General features: G+C 33.8%; 1 protein-coding gene across 1 annotated transcript; it reads left to right on the plus strand.

Annotated features, from left to right (window-relative positions):
* The first annotated feature begins 1,157 nt into the window (after positions 1-1,157).
* Positions 1,158-15,780, plus strand: LOC105340931 (uncharacterized). Its single transcript, XM_011447212.4, has 17 exons — positions 1,158-1,443; positions 1,769-1,818; positions 1,949-2,138; positions 3,786-3,825; positions 4,031-4,096; positions 4,233-4,299; positions 4,560-4,640; positions 5,026-5,103; positions 7,235-7,304; positions 7,741-7,805; positions 8,120-8,186; positions 8,285-8,333; positions 8,485-8,556; positions 8,767-8,840; positions 9,125-9,276; positions 9,382-9,441; positions 9,543-15,780. Exons 1-17 carry the CDS (start codon positions 1,324-1,326, stop codon positions 9,676-9,678), a joined length of 1,437 nt encoding a protein of 478 aa, XP_011445514.3. The 5' UTR covers positions 1,158-1,323; the 3' UTR covers positions 9,679-15,780.
* The last annotated feature ends 3,724 nt before the right edge of the window (positions 15,781-19,504 follow it).

The raw sequence follows: 19,504 nt of genomic DNA on the forward strand, positions 1-19,504 counted from the left end.
ATAACTCTTGTAATCAAAGTAATACCCTAATGTCATATACTGGCTCAGTAAAAGTCAACCCAGGTAGGTGGATTCCTGAAGTATGCATGGTCAACACTTGAAATGAAAACACCAATAAGACTGAACCCTATTTATTAATGTTTATTAAGTTGATTAAGCAGAGACATATATAACAAGTCAAAGACAGCAATAAGAATCTTATAGAAAACAAGTACTAATATATACCCTACTGGACCACCAAAGAATCTAAAAAAGATCCAAATAAAAAAAGAAAAGGAATGAGCTACCTCTATGCAAACAAAATAGGTCTATATAATAATAAAGGAACCTTCCTTATAATACTGATATTGACCTTGAACCAGTACTCGGTAAGGGAAAAAATTCACTTACATTTGGAAACCTAAAGAAAATACAGCTAATCTTAACATTTGAAATAAGCCCTAACTTCTTAACTTAAACAAAAACCATGCTTTACCCATGCTAATAATAATAAAAATGTTTAATTAAAAGCTTTAAAACCAGGAGATTGTACTAAGAATAGAAAGGGAAACTTGCCTTTACCAAGAGAAAGAAAACTAACTAAACACTCTTACATATATATATGCCTGGATTCTATTCAATAATTTTAACCAATGAAATCCAAAGAAAGAAGACCGACTTAGCCAACCAGAAACTACCCGGTGGAAATTTATATATTTAATAAGGCAAGAGTGACAACATGGATACTTTTTCCTGTTTCTCAAAACGTGTGTACTATAAATTATGAAAAGTACTGAAAAATGAACTACCTAAAGTAAGTTTTTGATTTGTATACTCTTGAAGCTGTCAGGTATATAAATATAAGAAAACTGTGTTATTAACAAAAATTAAAACTACTACTTTACTATGACCAGTTTGCATAATGATATTTTGGAAAGATATAGATAACTTTACATACATGAACGTTCAGAGATATGGCCTACAAGTAACGGCCCTAGATCGTAATTTAGTCAAACTTTAAAAAAATACAAGATTATTCTGTATATTATATAAAATTGCCGGATTAAATTCTGGTAGGGCTAAATAATTATGTTTTACGTTTCACACCCCCTTTTTCTTAACTCCAGCTTTTTATGTCTCTGATTCTAGGCTGACTTTTAGTGTCATACTTGCATTTCCGGTTATTAGGTGGCGCTATTTTGACGTCGACAAATATAGAAACTTTTTACACGTTACTGTCGTATGGTGTTTCCAAAAGAGAGGGTGCACTGGAACTAACAATATCGGGTTTTAATAATAATGGGGACGTAAAACTTTGGAAACAGCAAAGACACCCGTGAAATAATGGCAGTGGGTGGCGCGAGCTCAGGCGCTGGGTCGAAGAGCCCCATCAAAATATTTGCCAACATCTTTATTTCTTTTATCGGTGCTGGGGTTTTAGGTCTCCCATTTGCTTTTAAAGAGGTAAAGTTTTAGTAATATTTGCTTTATGATTAAATAATCTCGAACGATGGCTTTGATTCACAGTGCCGCAACCCTTGGAGGGAGAGAGAGAGAGAGATTTTGTTCTATTGCTTTCAATGACATTATATCTGTACCTTGGAGGTATATCTGGATTTAAAATTTATGTTCGATGGAGTAACTGGTGAGAATTTGCAGTCCCTAATTAATTCTTATCTGCCTGTACTAGCTTGCCCTGTAGTTTAATAGAATAGAATGTTGTTAAATTTTGAAAATGAAGATTTGAATTAGATAAATTTCTCACCAATTTTTATACATTTCTTTTAAGGCAGGGATATTGGAGGGCATTGTTGTCATGACACTCGTGGGAATAATAAGGTAATTTAGTCACAATGAAAAATAGAATTATCCATTTTTCTGAATATTAAAGATTAATCATAATAGAGTTCATTATGTATCGATCTTCTTGATCACATATCAGTGATTTAAATTTATTTTTTATCAACAGTGTTAAGGCAATGTTACTCATTGTTGATTGTAAGTATCAGCTGATTAAGGATAACCGAGTCCCTACCAAGCCTTATGACAGGGATGATACAGAGGCCAGAGAAGATGGCCTTGTAACCAAGGTCAAGGGCAGAGAGGAGGTCATGAACTTGTTAGATGATGATGAACCAGAGGCAGACAAAGGACACAAGGTACTTGCAATTTCTATTTTTAAGATACTGGTAGTTTGATTGAATATGTAAAACTACTCAGAGGTGCATTTAATTTCTATGTGGGAAGATGGGTCACATCTAAGATGGCTTGGAAGACCCAGGCATATGTAGTTGTTGTTGCTTTTTGTCTTTATGTCATAGACTGTTCTAGTTGTGTAAAATATAAACCCAAATCACCTGTTTTGAAAGAGTAAAATAGAAACTGTAGGGAATTATAATGTAATTACCGTATTTTCCCGACGACTCGTCGATGCGGACGACTCGTCGAATTGCCCATTTTTAGCCAAAATTTTAACAAAATCCTATGATACGTCGATCTCAGACCATACGTCGATCTTATCACTTCAAAATGGCCTATAAAACTGCAGTAACATTATCAGTGTATGATGCCACGATGTCACCGATATTGCTACCAATTATTATTAATGATTAACATTTAAACAATTACGCTTTATACTTATGCATCAAATTTTCAAATACCGGCAACTTCTACAAAGTCGCTTGCATTTTAAACAATTCCCGATATCGCGTGTTATGCAAAACTAAACTTACTTTGTCAGAAATATTTTATTCCCAAGCATTAAAATAAGTATCCACTCTGACTATCGCCAGTGTATTCGCCATTACGTAACCAGCCACCTGTTGACTCGGCGCGTGGTCAATGTTTGTTTAACAATTTCCGGTGTCATAGGCATGCACCTGTCTCGTGTCGGACTTCAAAGGGGGATCTCAAGTGCAGAAAGCTTAGCAATTACTATGATTTGATGAAACTTGTTTACTTTGTATCCAGTAATACAGTTACACGCTATTGTTTTACACAGACACTGTTAGAAATAGATCGATCATTTGTACGACTTGATAATGACGATATACGACATACATACGTTTCCTAAAAAAATTATCAAACAATAATCAAAGAATTGGACAATAATTAATCAATGAACTATAATCACTCTTATAACGGTACTCTTTATATACATAGGGAGTGAAATTGCCGTAAAGATCTCAGCCTTAGGGCAAGATTATTAACACAACCGGTGTCAGCCTATTGTATAAACAGTAGTATTGATAATTGCCGATTACGTATTTTAAGATTGAATTTGACCATTAAATATTTCTGATTTATACTTTCCACTAACAACTCTTTACAAATAAAATAATTAAATTTAAAAAAACATCCCCCGGACCTACTGCAATATTTTCTTCCATTCAAACTTGGTTTCAATTTTACTGCGCAATGTTATCTTCCTACTAGTGATACATAGAACCATGTGACGATGTATTTATAAAAACGGAACGGTAAAACTTTTAATTGATAAACGACAATGTAACATTTTTTAATAACTGTTGTTATTATTATGTATTTAAGTGTTGACAGATGAGTGAAAATGATAATTATTAAAGATGAACAGTGAATTCAACAACGTAATTTTCAATCACACAGCCAACTCAAGATGATTAAAACCAAGATTTTTAATGCTATTTTTAAAAAATTTCTGACTACGAGCCTACGACAAGTCGAACAAGACGATAAGTCGGGTGCTCTGCTTCAGATGAAAAAAATACCGACTAATCGTCGGAAAAATACGGTAGATGTTTCATCTAGATATAATAATATTTTTACAGAATGCTAGACTTTCTGTGGACCTTTCATATGGAGATATTGGTGAGGTTTTTTCCGATACGTTACAGTATTTTGCATCAATTAAATAGTGGCAGTGAAGTTTAATTTTGAAAGATTTAAGCATGTAAAGAGTATTAAGAAATGCAAACTAAGTGGGAAGTTTCACATTATGATTTCATGATTTTTCCTTGAATGACTTGCATGCACATGATGTAATGAATGTAAGAGAATTCTATTTTGTTTGTAGGTCACCATGCCCTAGGACACATTGGGCGAGTCTTTGTTGACCTGGCCATCCTCATCTCGCAGGCGGGTAGGTGCAGAGGGAATCTACATGCATCACACTCAAACATAAACATCACACAGTGCATTGTCTTTATACACCACTGCTGTAATTTATGTATGAATATTGTTTTGTGCTCATTGAAATCCAGTGTTTCTTTTGCCAGGTTTTTGTTGTGCATATCTCATCTTTATATCAGAAAACTTGTCCAGTTACATTCCCAAACTTAAATTGTAAGTTTTCTGATTTCAAAAGTTTGTTTAAGTTTTAAAAAATATTATATGCATGGTTTTGTATATGAATTGATAACGCATCAGTAATTTATGTAAATACTTTGATAATATAATGGAACTGAATGGGCATAGGGTTGTACAAAATTGAATTTTAAATTTAGTATGAGATTTTCACTGAAAATGTTACTCCATTCATGACTTTAATCATTCTGTAATTTCCTGTACTGGTACATTTCCATTGTATTTTGTTTTTATTACAGAATTCATTGGTTGGTTTTACTTTTACCACCCTTGTGTTTACTTACGTTACTACGGCAACTGAAGAGCCTGGCCCTGACCAGGTACATCACAGTATTAATTAGTTACTGATACCTGTGGCTAGGGTCTGTTTATTATGTACATGTAATAGTGAATAAGTTAAAGTGGTGTTATGATGTACCCTTGCTGCATGTATTGGCCACTCATGAAATCATATATATACATGTTAATATATAAGATGCAATGAAAAATACTTGTGCAGAAAAAACCCCCAATAAACCGGTAGGCCTAATTATGTTATTCTTCTAATTAATTATGATAATGTAGAAAATCATATTCCTTGTATTCTATGTGTCTGTTGTGCAAACTGGTAAATTAATCATTAATCATTAATTACTCAATGGAGCCAACAAAGAATTCAAACAACTTGGCTGAGCTGTAGATAAAAGAGTGTGTTGTCTGTTTCAGTTTGCTGGCCCAGTGCTCCAACCTTTTGGCCTTTGGGGTGGTGTTCTGGTTTGATTTTGAGCATTTCCATCACATCAAGTAAGTTCTATGTCTTGTAAATATGTGAATGATAAAAAGAGTTAGAGAAACCTCAATAGATTGATCCACTTCATGCAATAACCAACAATTAATCATCTACTCATCTAAGTATGTCATTTGATAACAAGATTAACAGAATAGATTAAACATACACCATGTTCACAGAAGAGTAGTCAGTACTTGTATAAAGAGTGTTTCATCATTTATTGCTTTAATTTCAGAAGGTAAATATTCAAGACAAACTCAGAAGGTCTTTAACAGGTTTTATTTCTAAACAATAACACAATTTTATTCTCATTTTACTATTTAACATCTATATTAATGGAAGCAGTGAATTCTTTTCTCCCATTAGAAAAAAAATCATTTTCTGTTTTCTTTACATACTTTCTTTTTTGATATTAATCATAGTCATACTTACAATGCTAAGAATCTGGGTCACTAACACAATGTAGATGTGGTTACTAATTTTAGCACCAGCAGGTATTGGTTTTTGGTCATTCTCCTCCCCCCAGGCTTTGGTCCCTCCTAGTCACACTTCACTGTTAGCCTCCCCTGCAGTCTACCATGGATTGTTATATTTAGTGGGGGACCAACATTCATGGATTTCTAGAATACCATATTGCCCACAAGTTTAGCCCACAGAAAACATTGAAAACTTTTTTAAGAATTAGAATTTATCCAAGAAATCTTTCTAGCCACAAAGTTATGACTGCATAAAATCTTGTGAATTTTGAAAATCCATGAAAATTGGGAATCCCCACAGGTAAAAATAATTTCATAGTAGTTGTTTATTTCACAAGAATCTTTTCAACAAAACTTAGCTTAAGTGAACATAGTCAAAAATGTTAATTTAAACATTTTTATAAATTTATAAGCATAAAAGCCTTAAAGCTGCTTGGTCCAATTTTTTGCCTATAATTGTATCAAATAATATTCCATACAAACTAATTATCATAGAAAGTTGCAGACTTTCACCTGTTTACACAAGCAGAGTTGGTCCCCTTTCTAAGATATAAATATTCAGAGTAAATTAAGATAATTTCTGTATTGGACACAAAAAATGCATCGTGGGAATATTTAGAAATTAAAGAGAACTGTTGGTTTCTTCCTCTGATTGGTTGGGTTTAAGCTACCCACAGTTATCTCTGATTGGTTGGGTTTAAGCTACCCACAGTTATCTCTGATTGGTTGGGTTTAAGCTACCCACAGTTATCTCTGATTGGTTGGGTTTAAGCTACCCACAGTTATCTTCCTCTGATTGGTTGGGTTATAAAATCGGACCAAGCAGCTTTAATGATGTAGGAAAAAGTACAGCACAGAAAACCATGTTTAATATGGCAAGGAATGAGCAGCTACATGCACTGTTTGTATAAAGTATAGAAGTCAGAATGTTTAGGCTAGAATATTGGGGGAGAGGTATCTTTTTGATAATTGTAGGTTGTATGATGTAAAACGGATTTATTCCATCACATTGATATTGGTGATGCCGTTCAGTGGTGTAGTTTTCTCTGAAATGTCTGTCTATAATCGTTATATTGTCATAAGTAACTCACTAGACTGCAGAGTTTCTGTCTTTTTCTAGCTGTTTAATCATGAAAATTTTGTTATAATCATAAAAGACATGCAGATAGAGACATAGCCAATTTGAGGGACTGCAGCAAAAACTGCACTTTTGTGTAATTGATAGCATAAACATGATACAATAGTATGGACATCTTTGTATCATATTCTTTTTTTTCACTCTTTGTATCAATAGTAGCACTCTTTACACTATAATAAATGTAATATGTTTATTCACCAATCAAGGGCCCTCGGGGGGCATATGCATTAAAACAATAAAACAACATTATTATAACAAAGAATGGATAAAATACATAAATATTGTACTGTAAAGTAAGCATAGTAACTATATGGTTCCTGACTTTGTATTCATTGTAGCATTGAACACTAATCCTGGTAACAAAATGCTTCCAGACTTTATACATGTACATGTTTCTTTGTTCTATACATGCATAACATTCAGAGAAATGAGGATTGGACATCAAATCAGAACATCATAGAAATATAACTGCATGCTTTTTCAACAAAATCCTATCATATAAAGTTAACCTACAACTTATATTTTATTTAGAATTCATCCCAAGAACATGTCCATTAAGGGCCTGCCTTTTTTCCTAGCCATATCTATATACTGTTACGAGGTGAGTCATTCTGTATTACACACCGTGTTACCTGTTGCCAGTCAGAAATGATACATTTTTATGTACCCTGAAGAGGTTGTTCGATTCTATTGATTAACCATTAAAAGCAATACATTTTCAAAACTCTATTATACTGTTTAATACAAGGTAAAAGATATCTTTAACTGTTATGACGTAATTTCTAGTCGATAGCAAAACTCAAGATTGCTCCAAATTGATTTCTCACAATATGCTGCCTCCCCGTCTGTTCAGTGCTATATGTATTATCTGTCATTGAGTTTTCCTGTGGGCTGCCAACATCAGGGTCACAGAGGTCATCTGTGTTTGTTTGTTTTTAATGTATCAAAACATTTCCAAGAAGAGGTAAACTTCTTCATCTTTATGACGAGTTCTGATGATATGTTTTGGTCTAGAAGATGTTATCTGAATGTTTTAGGGTGCTGGAATGATTTTATCCCTAGAAGGGTCGTTAGCAGCTGATATACGCTACAAGTTCAGAAGGTCAGTGTGAGATATGTTTAATATTTTAAATTAAATCAGATGAGTTTTTTTTTGGGGGGGGGGGGGGGAGTTGCCTTCAATAATCAAAGAAAATAATATTGCTACTAAAATACAGATTTCTTTTAAACATGTTAAAGGAAAATTTTTTTAATTTAAAATTTATACTGTAAAATATAAGAATCTTTTTATATTAAAAACAAAATTATTGTTTACAAGCAAGTCTTTTTGAATTGAACATGATAACAAATATTTCTTAACGAATCATCTCCCTAAATTCTATCCTAAAAATCAAATCTGCTCTATTTTGTTAACAGGTTTTTTATTTTTACCATGGTGATTGTCACTAGTTTGTATATATCGTTCGGAGCTGCTGGATATCTGGTAAGTGCCACATACATGTTTATTTGAGGGAATGTAGCGTTTAATTTAATCTGTTAAATACAAATACAAAACTGAAAAATTTAATACTTTTGTTTTAGTCCTTTGGTCCAGAAACAAATGCCATTATTACCCTTAATTTGCCAAAAGGTGAGATTTTTGTTTGGATAGAATATATCTTTCATTTATTATCTTATATTTTGAATATAATTCATGAAAATGATGCACTCTACTAAGGGTTATGATTGATATGTTACACATGTATTACAGACAATGTTAATTCTGGGGATTTATTCTTCAGGAGAATCTGAAGTAGATTTCGCCATGGTTGTTAAGTCCTTCCTCTGTCTGGCATTATTTTTTACCTACCCAGGTATGGATTAAATCTCATTCTTGCTATATGTACTTTTCCTGACATTTAGTTTTTCTCTGTTTGTAAAATGTACTGAAATTTCTTTTTAATATTTAAAGACTGTTTTTTGTGTTTTTGGTATTCACTTATTTGAAAATCTGGTTGAATTTTTTGTTTTTGGCTAGCATGCTTGTTTTTATTAGACTGAGTTGGGTTCTTGCATTATTTTAGTGATGATGTTTCCTGTTATGAAATTGTTGGAGAATTATCTCATTAAAGATGCCCATAAGAATATATTGAAAGGAGTAAGTATAGTTCATGGCTTAATGAGAGAGAGAGAGAGAGAGAGAGGAGAGAGAGAGAGAGAAGAACGTCTCAAAAAGGAGACATAATATAAGAATGAAGAGTGTGATTGTACCCTTTGATGATTTTTAGCAGCCTGTAAGCTGCTAGGAGATAATCTAGAATGTATGAAACCTCCCATAAATTCAAATTCTTATTTCCATTATCAAAAAGTGAAAAACCTTTTTTGAGCCAATAAGCCACTCATACTGACCCCTCACTTATTTGATAATTTTCTTCTCTTCAGAACCTCCTGCGAGTGTTCACAGTTTTTATGACAGGATGTATCGTGCTGGTCATCCCTAACTTTGCCAATCTGATGGCCCTGGTTGGAGCCACATGCTGCACCATGTTAGCCTTCACTCTTCCCGGACTGTTCCATATGTGTATATTCAAAGGGTAGGTCAGGATAGGCTGAATTGGGTTACAATATTTTAACAGCATCCATTGAACTTTTGTTGATGAAATTTATTTAATGTGTATTATTTATTGATTTTTTCCCAGGAACCTTACCATTTATCAAGTGATAGTTGATTGGACTCTGATATTTTTGGGAATTGTGGGGTGAGATTTTTATATGTACATATATATTATCTATTTCTATCTTGTGTGTGTTGAAGAATGCATGATTCAACTCATTGATTAATTGATTGATTTTTTTGTAGTGCTGTGATAGGAACTATCGATGCCTTACAAAGACTTCACAGTTCAGCTGAAGAACCTAACCTCCCTGATATATTCACTAAGCAAAGTCTGAACACTACCTTAGCTTCAGCACTCAGCTCTACTCCCTTACCCTGAAGTGACCTCCAGGTCAAGGTCATTAGATATGTATGCTGTGCATACATTTTTTTGTGGCTGTATAGCTACTTTGTATATGATTTACATGTATGTGGGTATTTATTACTAGTTCAGGTTTACCAATATTGGTTACTTGGTTCTCAAACAATTTTGTCAAAAATAGATGTTGTAGGACGGTGCATTTTTTTTCTTTTTGTCACATAAAAACAAATGCGGGATTCATCGTTTGAATTAGAATTTTCTCACCTTTAATCATAATGCCAAAAAGTAAATGTTTAAACATTGTTAAGGTATTACTCACACTATCAAATGTGGTAGTCTATGATTTATTCATTTACAATGAATCATATTGACAATTCTTTTCAATATTCTTCTGTAATAGACTTTAAGAATATAGTTTTGAACAATTTGCAGAACCCCCCCCCCCCCCCCCCCCCCCCCCCCTCAGATAATGTGCCTTGGGTACTTTTAATGCAAATGCTCCATTGGATTTACACAAAGATAACTGCCATGAATACAGTGCCTCAAACCTTTAAATCAGCGGCCATTTGCATTCTTTTACCTAATCTGAATCATTGCATTGTTTATGTCAATCTTGCATGATCAATGTCAAACATTTTACTGTGGCTTTTAATTCCAGATATTCTTTCTGCACTGCATAGAGTTAAAATAACATTTATATATTTTATTCATTCTAAACATTGTTAAACGAGACATGGGTGGGCTTGAGGTCTGATGAGAACCAATATATTAAATTTTCTATGACCTTTGAATTTTTTCTTATATTCTAACAATAAGTTCTCTGAATTTGTTATGTTTTTAACTGAGTTATATTTCTTATTAACTAGGACAATCATAGAATAAAGAACTTGTTTTGGTCTGTGAAGGGGTCAGTTGTTGAGTATCTTACCTCAATATTCTCTTTGTTTTCTCATTCTCTTTCTCATTTTCGTTGCTAAATTTTCACAATTACAGTGTACCAGAACCTAACATTAGTTTCATTTTTCATGTCTAAAATTTAGTAATAAAATTAATGATGCTAGTCAAAAATAACATTGTATTAAAGTTAATCATGCATGTAAAATGATGCCATTTTACATGTATGTATGTAATTAATATAATTGGGACCAGAAGATTGCTCTTTTCTTAGAGGTAAAGTTCAATTATTTTGTTACATTTTATATTTTAATGCACAATTTTATAGATACATAAAATTTTGATCTGAAAATTATTTTTTGATGTGTACGTTTTTTTTTTAATTGTGTAGATTTGTATTGTAATTTATTAGGAATCATTGGAGGGAGCAATGTGCTATTAATATTTTGTTAGTGGTGATAGGTTTTTGTGTAGATTTCAAGTCAAAGAGGTAGTATCTGAGAAAAATTCCATCTAGATTTGTTTGTACATGCATATATATATTTCTATTGTTTGATTAATGATATTAAGCACTTTACATAATACAGGATAACCTGCTTTTAAGGAAGTCTAATGGTTATTGATTAACTAAGATTCCTTATAGCTGTTCAAGAAGGTTTTAAGAATGATATTGAAAAGATATGACATATATATTTTATAGCCAAATTTTTATTTGTGTCTGAATTCTGGATTGACCAATTCCATTGTATCAGTATTTTTTCATTTTTGTGTATTTAAAATATTATAAATGATCCATGTTCTTCCAAGTACACAGTACCGCTGTAAGCATCCTCCCTGGCTATATACTTAGGCTACCGTGTATAACCTTTTAGCAAGCTCATTTAAAGTTTTATTTATTATTAAAAAAACACACTCAATGTTTAAATAAGAAAGTAAAAATTTCTCAAGTGTATTAACTGTATCAAAGTAAGAAAACTAAGATTTATTATTTTTTTTTTACAAAGAATACTATGAATTCCCCAAAACCCCCCATTTGAGATATCTTGAGTACTAAGTAGGAAGAAGAGTATAAAAAAAGTAAAACTGATATCGGTAAGGTATAACACAGTTATGTTATTTTTTATTAAACATAAATTCTTTTCATGACATTTTTAAAATCAATAACCATAAAATATACATACATATGTTATATATTATATTTTATATATGTATCTTAATTGCAAAAGAAAAGGGATTGGAAGATGTAACTGAAAAAAAGTTATTTTTTAGCGAGGTCGATGAATTTGCAAATTGTGTTTTCTGTGGAAATAGACGCAAAGCATTATATTTGTAAAATAAAAAATGATTATGAAGATATGTGTCATTGACAATGTAGGATAACGGATAACGTTCTTGTTTGGAACAGTTAGTTAAAAAACCAAAGAGTTATAGTTCTCAAAGAAAGATCCACAGAATATACGTTTAAAGGGACTTTGACACGATTTGAGCTCAAATTTAAAAAAAATTATAATTACATTTTTAATGTCTAGAATGTTTAATATGAATTTGAAAGTCAAACATCGATTTATATGCGATTTATAGAGGTTAGAATTCTTTGTTTTGTAAACAAAGCTCGAAACCTGTTATTGTTTACATATAAATTTTATTGGTAGAAGTTTCAATCTTATTTCAAATTTTCATCTGAAATCGTGTCTTGGTCCCTTTGATTTGTTGACCAAGTCTTGAGCCTAGGTACAGGGACACGTGTTACAGTGTATAGCGACCAACTGACATACAGAGTTATTGTCCCTTGTTGACCTCTGACTCTGCAATGATGTGTTACTGAGCCATTGTGGTAGTGATTTTACAATGGAGTCCGGCATTAGAAATAAAAACCTCTTCTTAAAAATTTTCATTGAAGAAAGGATTACATTTTGCATTTGATCATGTTAACTAGACTTTGGTTGACTGGTCTACTGTACTTTGGACTAATGCATCAAGATTTACTCTTTTGCAAAATGATGGCCATGTATTTGTAAGGACAAGAGCTCATGAGGCTAACAGAAACAGTTGTATATACAGTAAAAATTAGCGGTGGCGGATGACTGTCTTTGTTGTAATGTCGTACGGGGGTACTGGATTTTTAACTTTACTTCAGGATAACCCTAACAAAGGTGTACATGTATTCCTACCGCCAGAATTAGTCCAGGGTATCTCCAGCGTCTACTTAATTGCTGTTTGGAAAGTAAACAATGGAGGTCTACCGGAGATCTTCAAACTGCAAACGAGCAAATTAGGATTACTCTTGCAGCACTCCAACCAACTGAACGAATGCACCTGATATTTAGACATCACCGGTAACTCTGTGATACAATAAGCACGTGGACAACTTTGTTTCTCAAAAATATGACGCCCCATACCACAAGGCAAATGTAGTTAAACAATGAATATGCGTTGTCTTGAATGGCCACATCTCGGTCCCATAAAAATATGGAGGGATCTTGTGGTTGCAGTAAAAAATGTAAGATGCCATAATCTTATGGATCGGGAGCAACCTTTGGTAATTCAATGGAGTCAAATACCAGTCAGATACTAGTGGAATTGACAGTTGAATATAAAATTGCCCCTTTTTAATACATACATTGTATGTAAATATGAACTTATTAAGAAAGTCGAATATTATTATGGGTTTTTTTTCATCAATTTTTTTATAGTTGATGTCGAGATATTTGAAAGTTGTTTCATTTGTGCATGGTTTAAAAAAGTAAATTGAAAAAAAAAAAAACCGTTTCAAGGCAGGATACTTATTTATGAGGGAGGGTAGTGGGTATGAATTTCGTTGTTGAGAATAAAAAAAAATGTTTATTTTGGGTAAAAAATCAAAGGAACTGCATTTCACTCGTAAAATCCTTTCAATCTCAGAGCTTTAATCCCTATGCAGGACAATTAACTCAAAGAAAATGATTAAGTTCAAAATCTTAATAAAATTGGTATAAATGAATGTCTCCCTTTTCTGTTATGAAAAAAACCAAAACAAAACAGGATAAAGCTTTCAAATTGATGAATACAATAAACTAGTATCTTATCTTTTTCTTGAAAACACTTGTCTGTTATTAGTTGCTTTAAACTTTTCATGAATGATTTTATTTAACTTCTTTTTTGAATACCTGTAATGATAACAAACGTGGTTGTTTATATTTGAACACAATTCCAGGAATTTGTATGACTTGTTGATTTAAATATTCTCAGATGTAATAATATGTACATTAAACTCCATGGAGGACAGGTAATCTTCCTAGATCTGTCCTACAGGGATCATTAGTAGCTCTACTAAAAACGCTTTGATTTCTTCCTTGATGAATAGTATCGGGCTCGGTCTTAAAGTTCTGTTCCATTGTCAACTTTTGGTTTCGTTTCGTCGAAATTTGAAATTGCACGCACTCTCAAAAAATTATAAGATCCCGTAAGATTCTTGAGCTAACGGGTCAAGGATTGTACAGAGACAATGGCAACATGTGATTCTCAGCAGGATACAATAGATTTAACATCGTGTTCAATTTGTTTTGAAAAATTCAAGTCCCCGCGAATACTGCCGTGTTCACATTCTTTCTGTCATCGTTGTCTGTGTACATACATTGTGTCATCTTGCGATCACAAAGATTTTCCATTGGGATTCCCGTGTCCACTCTGCCGAGAGTTTGTGCCTTCACCCGGGCAACCCGATGAAATAAAGCGATGGGCAGATAAATTCCCAATCAACGACACCTTGATTCAGTTGATGGAAGGACAGGACTTCAACGTCTGCTGGGCCTGTAAAAGAGAAAATGAAGATGAAGAGGCTACCGATTTCTGTCTGACTTGCAAGGAACCTTTATGCAAAATGTGCTCGAAGTTTCATAGAAAGAACCTTGCAAGCATGTATCATGAAATGTGCTTGGTCTCAGAAATAGGATCACGAATAAATCGCTCCAAAAATGTCCATGTTTGTTGTGAAAAACATAACAATAAACAAATTGTATTGTTTTGTAATGATCATGAGCAACCATGTTGTGCCGATTGCTTCACAGAGGAACACAAGTCATGCGCTGATATACTGACTGTCCAAAAAGCTGCAGAAAACTTAAAAAACTTTGGCTTCAGAAAAGCATTAGAGCAAAAGATAAAGAAAATGATAGGAGCACTAAAGTTAGCGAAGAGGTCTCGGGAAGAACATCTTAAAGAACTGAACGACGCTTCCGAACGAATAACAAACGAAGTGGAGCAACTTCATCAGGAAATTTTGTCACATGTCAACAAATTGTTTGATAAACACCTATCAAATATAACAAAAAATACAAAAGAAGCAAAACGAAATTTAGAGAAGAACACTCTCTCTATTTCTGACCGCATAGATTTTCTGGAACATTTGTTTAATCTTCTTATGTCTGCAAATGAGACGTTAGACTCCGATGAATCACGGTTAAACTATATCTCAACTTTTCACAAAGTGAAAGAAAATATTGCTAAAATGTTAGAGTATCCGTTGAGTGAAATCGTTTTCACTTTGAAATCAGAAATTTTGAACAGTTTTCAACAATTGTTGAAAATTTCTACGATTGGCAACATAACTGTGTCAGAAATTCCCTCTCCCATTTCACTGTCTGAAAAAATAGACATTAAAAAGGCAGAATTTTCACTTCTATGGAAATACCCAGATGTGCAGGTCTCTATAAGAGGTGGTACAGTTCTACCAAATGGAAATTTTTTGTGTACGGATAATAAAAGTACACATTGCGTTCTCTTTACGGAGGAGAACCAAACCATCGTACAGCACGGTACAGCGTTTGATGTTGAGCCGAATCCGTGGGAAATCCTGCTGGATGATGGGGTCCTTTATATTACCCATCGTAATGAAGAAATCTCACACATTCAACGATTTTCAGCAGATGATTTCCACCCTATGGACCCGGTATACGTAGATACTTGTTGCTCTGGACTCGCTGTTCTTGGGGATTTACTATTTGTTGTGTCTAACTACTGCTGCATCTTAAAATTGAATAAACACGGGAAAGGTTTCACGGAGAGCATTTACCAAATACAGTCAAGAGGTTTGAGATATCTAACTGATATCAAAGATGGCATGCTGATTTGTAGCAATTTTACCGATCATTCAGTTATAGCTCTTGGTGCATCTGGCAATGAAATCTGGACTTTCAAACACAGTGAATTAAAAGGACCATATGGTTTGGATAAGGATCCTCAGAACAACATCTATGTTGCGGGGAGAAAGAGCAACAATATCCACATTTTGTCAAGGGAAGGGTCTCTACTTAGAATTATAAAAAATATTACGAATCTAGTGGGTATACACTTCAAAGCATTTTCTTTCACGTGTTTTGTTGTGTGTCAGTCAAATTCTTCGTCCCAGTTAATGTTATATCGATTCAAATAGGGTGCTTAGTTTACACTTCATATTATTTGTACGTTAGTTTAGAGAAAATCTTTGTGCAATCTGTGGACTTATTAATGAATTGTGTACAATTACAAAACACAGAAGAAAATATATGAATCAGATTTAGAAAAAAAATGATTATATTCATCATATAAAATGTACTAATTTTGTTGAATAAATATGAAATGGTTTCGTATCTTAATGTTTTATTCTATTAATATGTATACACCATAAATCCATATGCAATTTGAATTGGATGTAGACCTGTCTATTTCATCGACGGTCATTCAGTCACTGGATCAAAGCAATTAAAAACATTCAATGTGTACATTAATTCCTCGGTACATGTTAAGTTCTCTTACTCTCTGTCGATCATAAAATATATCCGAACACAAACGTATTCTCCACAGATATTGAAAGAAGCAATAACGTGAAGCATAGTTATGTCATTCTCATAAACATTCCTACAAACTAATAAATTATTTCTTAGTCGGCCTGGATCAAAAGATGTCACATACTCCGAGAAAATTAATTGGGAAAGAGTGATAATAGGGTTGAGGTCTTAAAAATCTTTTTCAGAACCACTGGGCAAATTTTAGTTATACATTCAAAGCATTTTTATGAGTTTGTGCAAATGAAGGATCATTTTCCCTTCAAAGGGGTAATAATCAGGAATGAGTACCTTGCAAACTTATTTTGAATTTTTTTTTCTAGATAGTACTGCCAAAGAAACAAGCTATTGGTGTACGTTCTTCTAATAGCATTGCACTTACACATAGCTCTGAAGAAATCTGTAAGTCAAGACCACTCGAGCATGTTCAAATGTGTCATGAACTTGGCCATTATAAAGGAACCAACATGCCACCGTAATCTTAAGGTTTTCTATGGTAGAAGACATCCTGTTTTAGAATTCAAATCAGTGTATTCCTTTACAAAACTGTACCTTTAAATCAAACTCGGTACTTTGTTAAAGCATTTAGTTTCGGTTTAATTTCGACTAAATCACAAGTCACAAAAACGGATCTTGAATATAGAGACCCAGTAAACCCAATGGCGGTATGTGATGCCCTGATGGACGCTGTAGATTCGACTTCGTGTTCCTTATGTCTGGAGAAGTTGAAGTCCCCACGACTGTTGCCGTGTTCTCATTCTTTTTGTGAGCACTGTCTGTGTGCACATATTGTGTCAACATGTGAACAAAAAGATGTTCCTTTGGGATTCCATTGTCCTCTCTGTCGGGAATTTGTTCCGTCGCCAGGAATCCCGAATGAAACAACACAATGGGCAGAAAAGTTCCCCATCAATGACGTCCTGGTTCTATTGATGAATGAGTCTCGGGACATTAAACTTTGTTGGCCCTGTAAAAGAGAAAACGAAGAAGAAGAAGCTACCGAGTTTTGTCTAACTTGTAGGGAGCCCTTATGCAAAATCTGTTCGAAGTGTCATAGAAAAAGCTTCATTAGTATGAAACACAAAATGTGCTTGCTCTCTGAAATAGGATCTTACAGTTTTGACTCGGGGCATACTAGTAACACTGATTGTTGTGAAAAACACAAAGGAAAACGAATTGAATTGTATTGTTATAACCACAAGACCCCGTGTTGTACTCATTGTTTTACAGAGGATCACAAATCTTGTTCGAATATATTAGCAGTCGAAAGAGTTGCCAAGAATATGCAGAGGTTAGGTCAAATGAAATCATTAGAGCAAGAGATTGAGAAAATGAAAGTAGATTTGGAGATTGCAAAACAGTCGCAGGAAGACAATCTCGGAGCGCTAGAGGATGATTCTGATATGTTTACCATAGAGGCAGAACAGCTTCATCAAAAGGTTTTATCACTCATCAACAAATTATTTGATGAACACTTTACAGAAATAGCAAAGAACACAAAGGAAGCAAAACGAAAGTTAGAGAAAAACACAATCGCAATCTCTGACCGCCTTGATTTCCTACAATACTGTCTAAGGCTATTAAAGTCTGCAAATGGGACATTAGACTCCGAGGAGAAGAAACTAAAATATATCTCGACTTTGCACAAAGTAAAAGAGAATCTGGCAAAACTATCGAAATATCCTTTGAGTAAGTTTAAAGTCACTATAAAATCAGAAATTCACAGCAGTTTTAAAAAGACATTGGAATTCACTAAAATTGCAAACATATCTGTGACTGAACATTCTATACCTCTGTCTGAAAAAGTAGATATTGTAAAGGCAGAATTCTCATTTTTGTGGAAACAGCAAAATGTTAAGGCTAGATTGAGGGGGTGTACAGTGTTGCCATCAGGAAATTTGTTGTGTGTTGATAACATGAGTTCGAATTGCATGCTTTTCACTGTGGAGAACCCGGTTATAGGTCAGCCTACTTCAGCATTTCAAGTGGACCCGAATCCTTGGGATATCCTGTTGTATGATGGGGTACTATATATCTCACATGACAACACGGACACTTCGCGTATTCTACGGTTTTCGGCAGATAACTTCAAAGCTTTGGACCCTCTTCCAGTGGATACAGGTAAAAGTTGCGCTGGCCTGGCTATCATTGGAGATGTACTGTTTGTTGTGTCTGACGACCGTTTCATTCTGAAAATGAATAAAAATGAACAAGGAAGCTGTGAATTGATTTACGAAACAGAGTCGAGAGATTTGCGATTTCTAACTGCCCTGAAAGATGGAATGCTGGTGTGTAGTAATTTTACTGATCACTCAGTAATAGCTCTAGATGATTTTGGCAATGAAATTTGGACTTACAAGCACGGTGAACTAAAGGGATCTTATGGATTAGATAAGGACCCCCAGAATAACATATATGTCGCTGGAATGAACAGCAATAACATCCACATTTTGTCTCGAGACGGGTCTTTGCTAAGGATCCTAGGAGGTTTTAATGGCCCGACTTGCATAAAATTCAAGAAGGATTCCTTTACTTGTTTTGTTATAAGCCAGTCCCAAACAATGTCTCGAGTGATGTTATATAGATTTGCATCGCCTTAAAATATATTTTGACTAAAGATGTACTGTGCACTTCCCTTTTTAGTTAATTTCACGTTATACTCAAAATCATTATTTTTATATGCAAACTTTAGTATAATTATGGTCTCGTATAGTGATCAGTCTTCTCCGTCCAATAACACTTGTCTTAGCATAGTTCATCTCCTCTTGACCCAATTTGTCTCACACTTAAACCACAGAGTGCCTTTTGGTAATTGTAGTAAAGTGAATTTGAACCATTTTCCAGGTCGAATGTTTTAGTTATAGCAGATATTTGTAAACTCTTTGTTAATTGAATGGGTTAATAAAGTTAATCAAAATAAATTCTGCCTTTTAAAAGCTTATGCACATTTTGTTTAAGGTGATATGGGATATTTTATTATTGATGCACTTCTCATCGAGATAATAAATTAAGTGTAACTTTATACCCCCCCCCCCCACACACACACACACAAATTTATACCCTACAGCACAATGGGTTACAGTGTTAAATAAGAACATGTAAGTCATAATATCGAACCCCGTTGAGGTTTTTATAGTTTTTACCTTTCT

Source organism: Magallana gigas, chromosome 2 (genome assembly GCF_963853765.1).
Source record: "Magallana gigas chromosome 2, xbMagGiga1.1, whole genome shotgun sequence".
Lineage (NCBI taxonomy): Eukaryota > Metazoa > Mollusca > Bivalvia > Ostreida > Ostreidae > Magallana > Magallana gigas.

Bases quoted from the DNA above. Each gene is read 5' to 3' on its own strand.
- LOC105340931 (XM_011447212.4), top strand. From the start codon at position 1,324: ATGGCAGTGGGTGGCGCGAGCTCAGGCGCTGGGTCGAAGAGCCCCATC. The intron at 1,444-1,768 runs GTAAAGTTTTAG...ATTTCTTTTAAG, and splicing joins TCCCATTTGCTTTTAAAGAG to GCAGGGATATTGGAGGGCAT. The intron at 5,104-7,234 runs GTAAGTTCTATG...TATTTTATTTAG, and splicing joins GAGCATTTCCATCACATCAA to AATTCATCCCAAGAACATGT.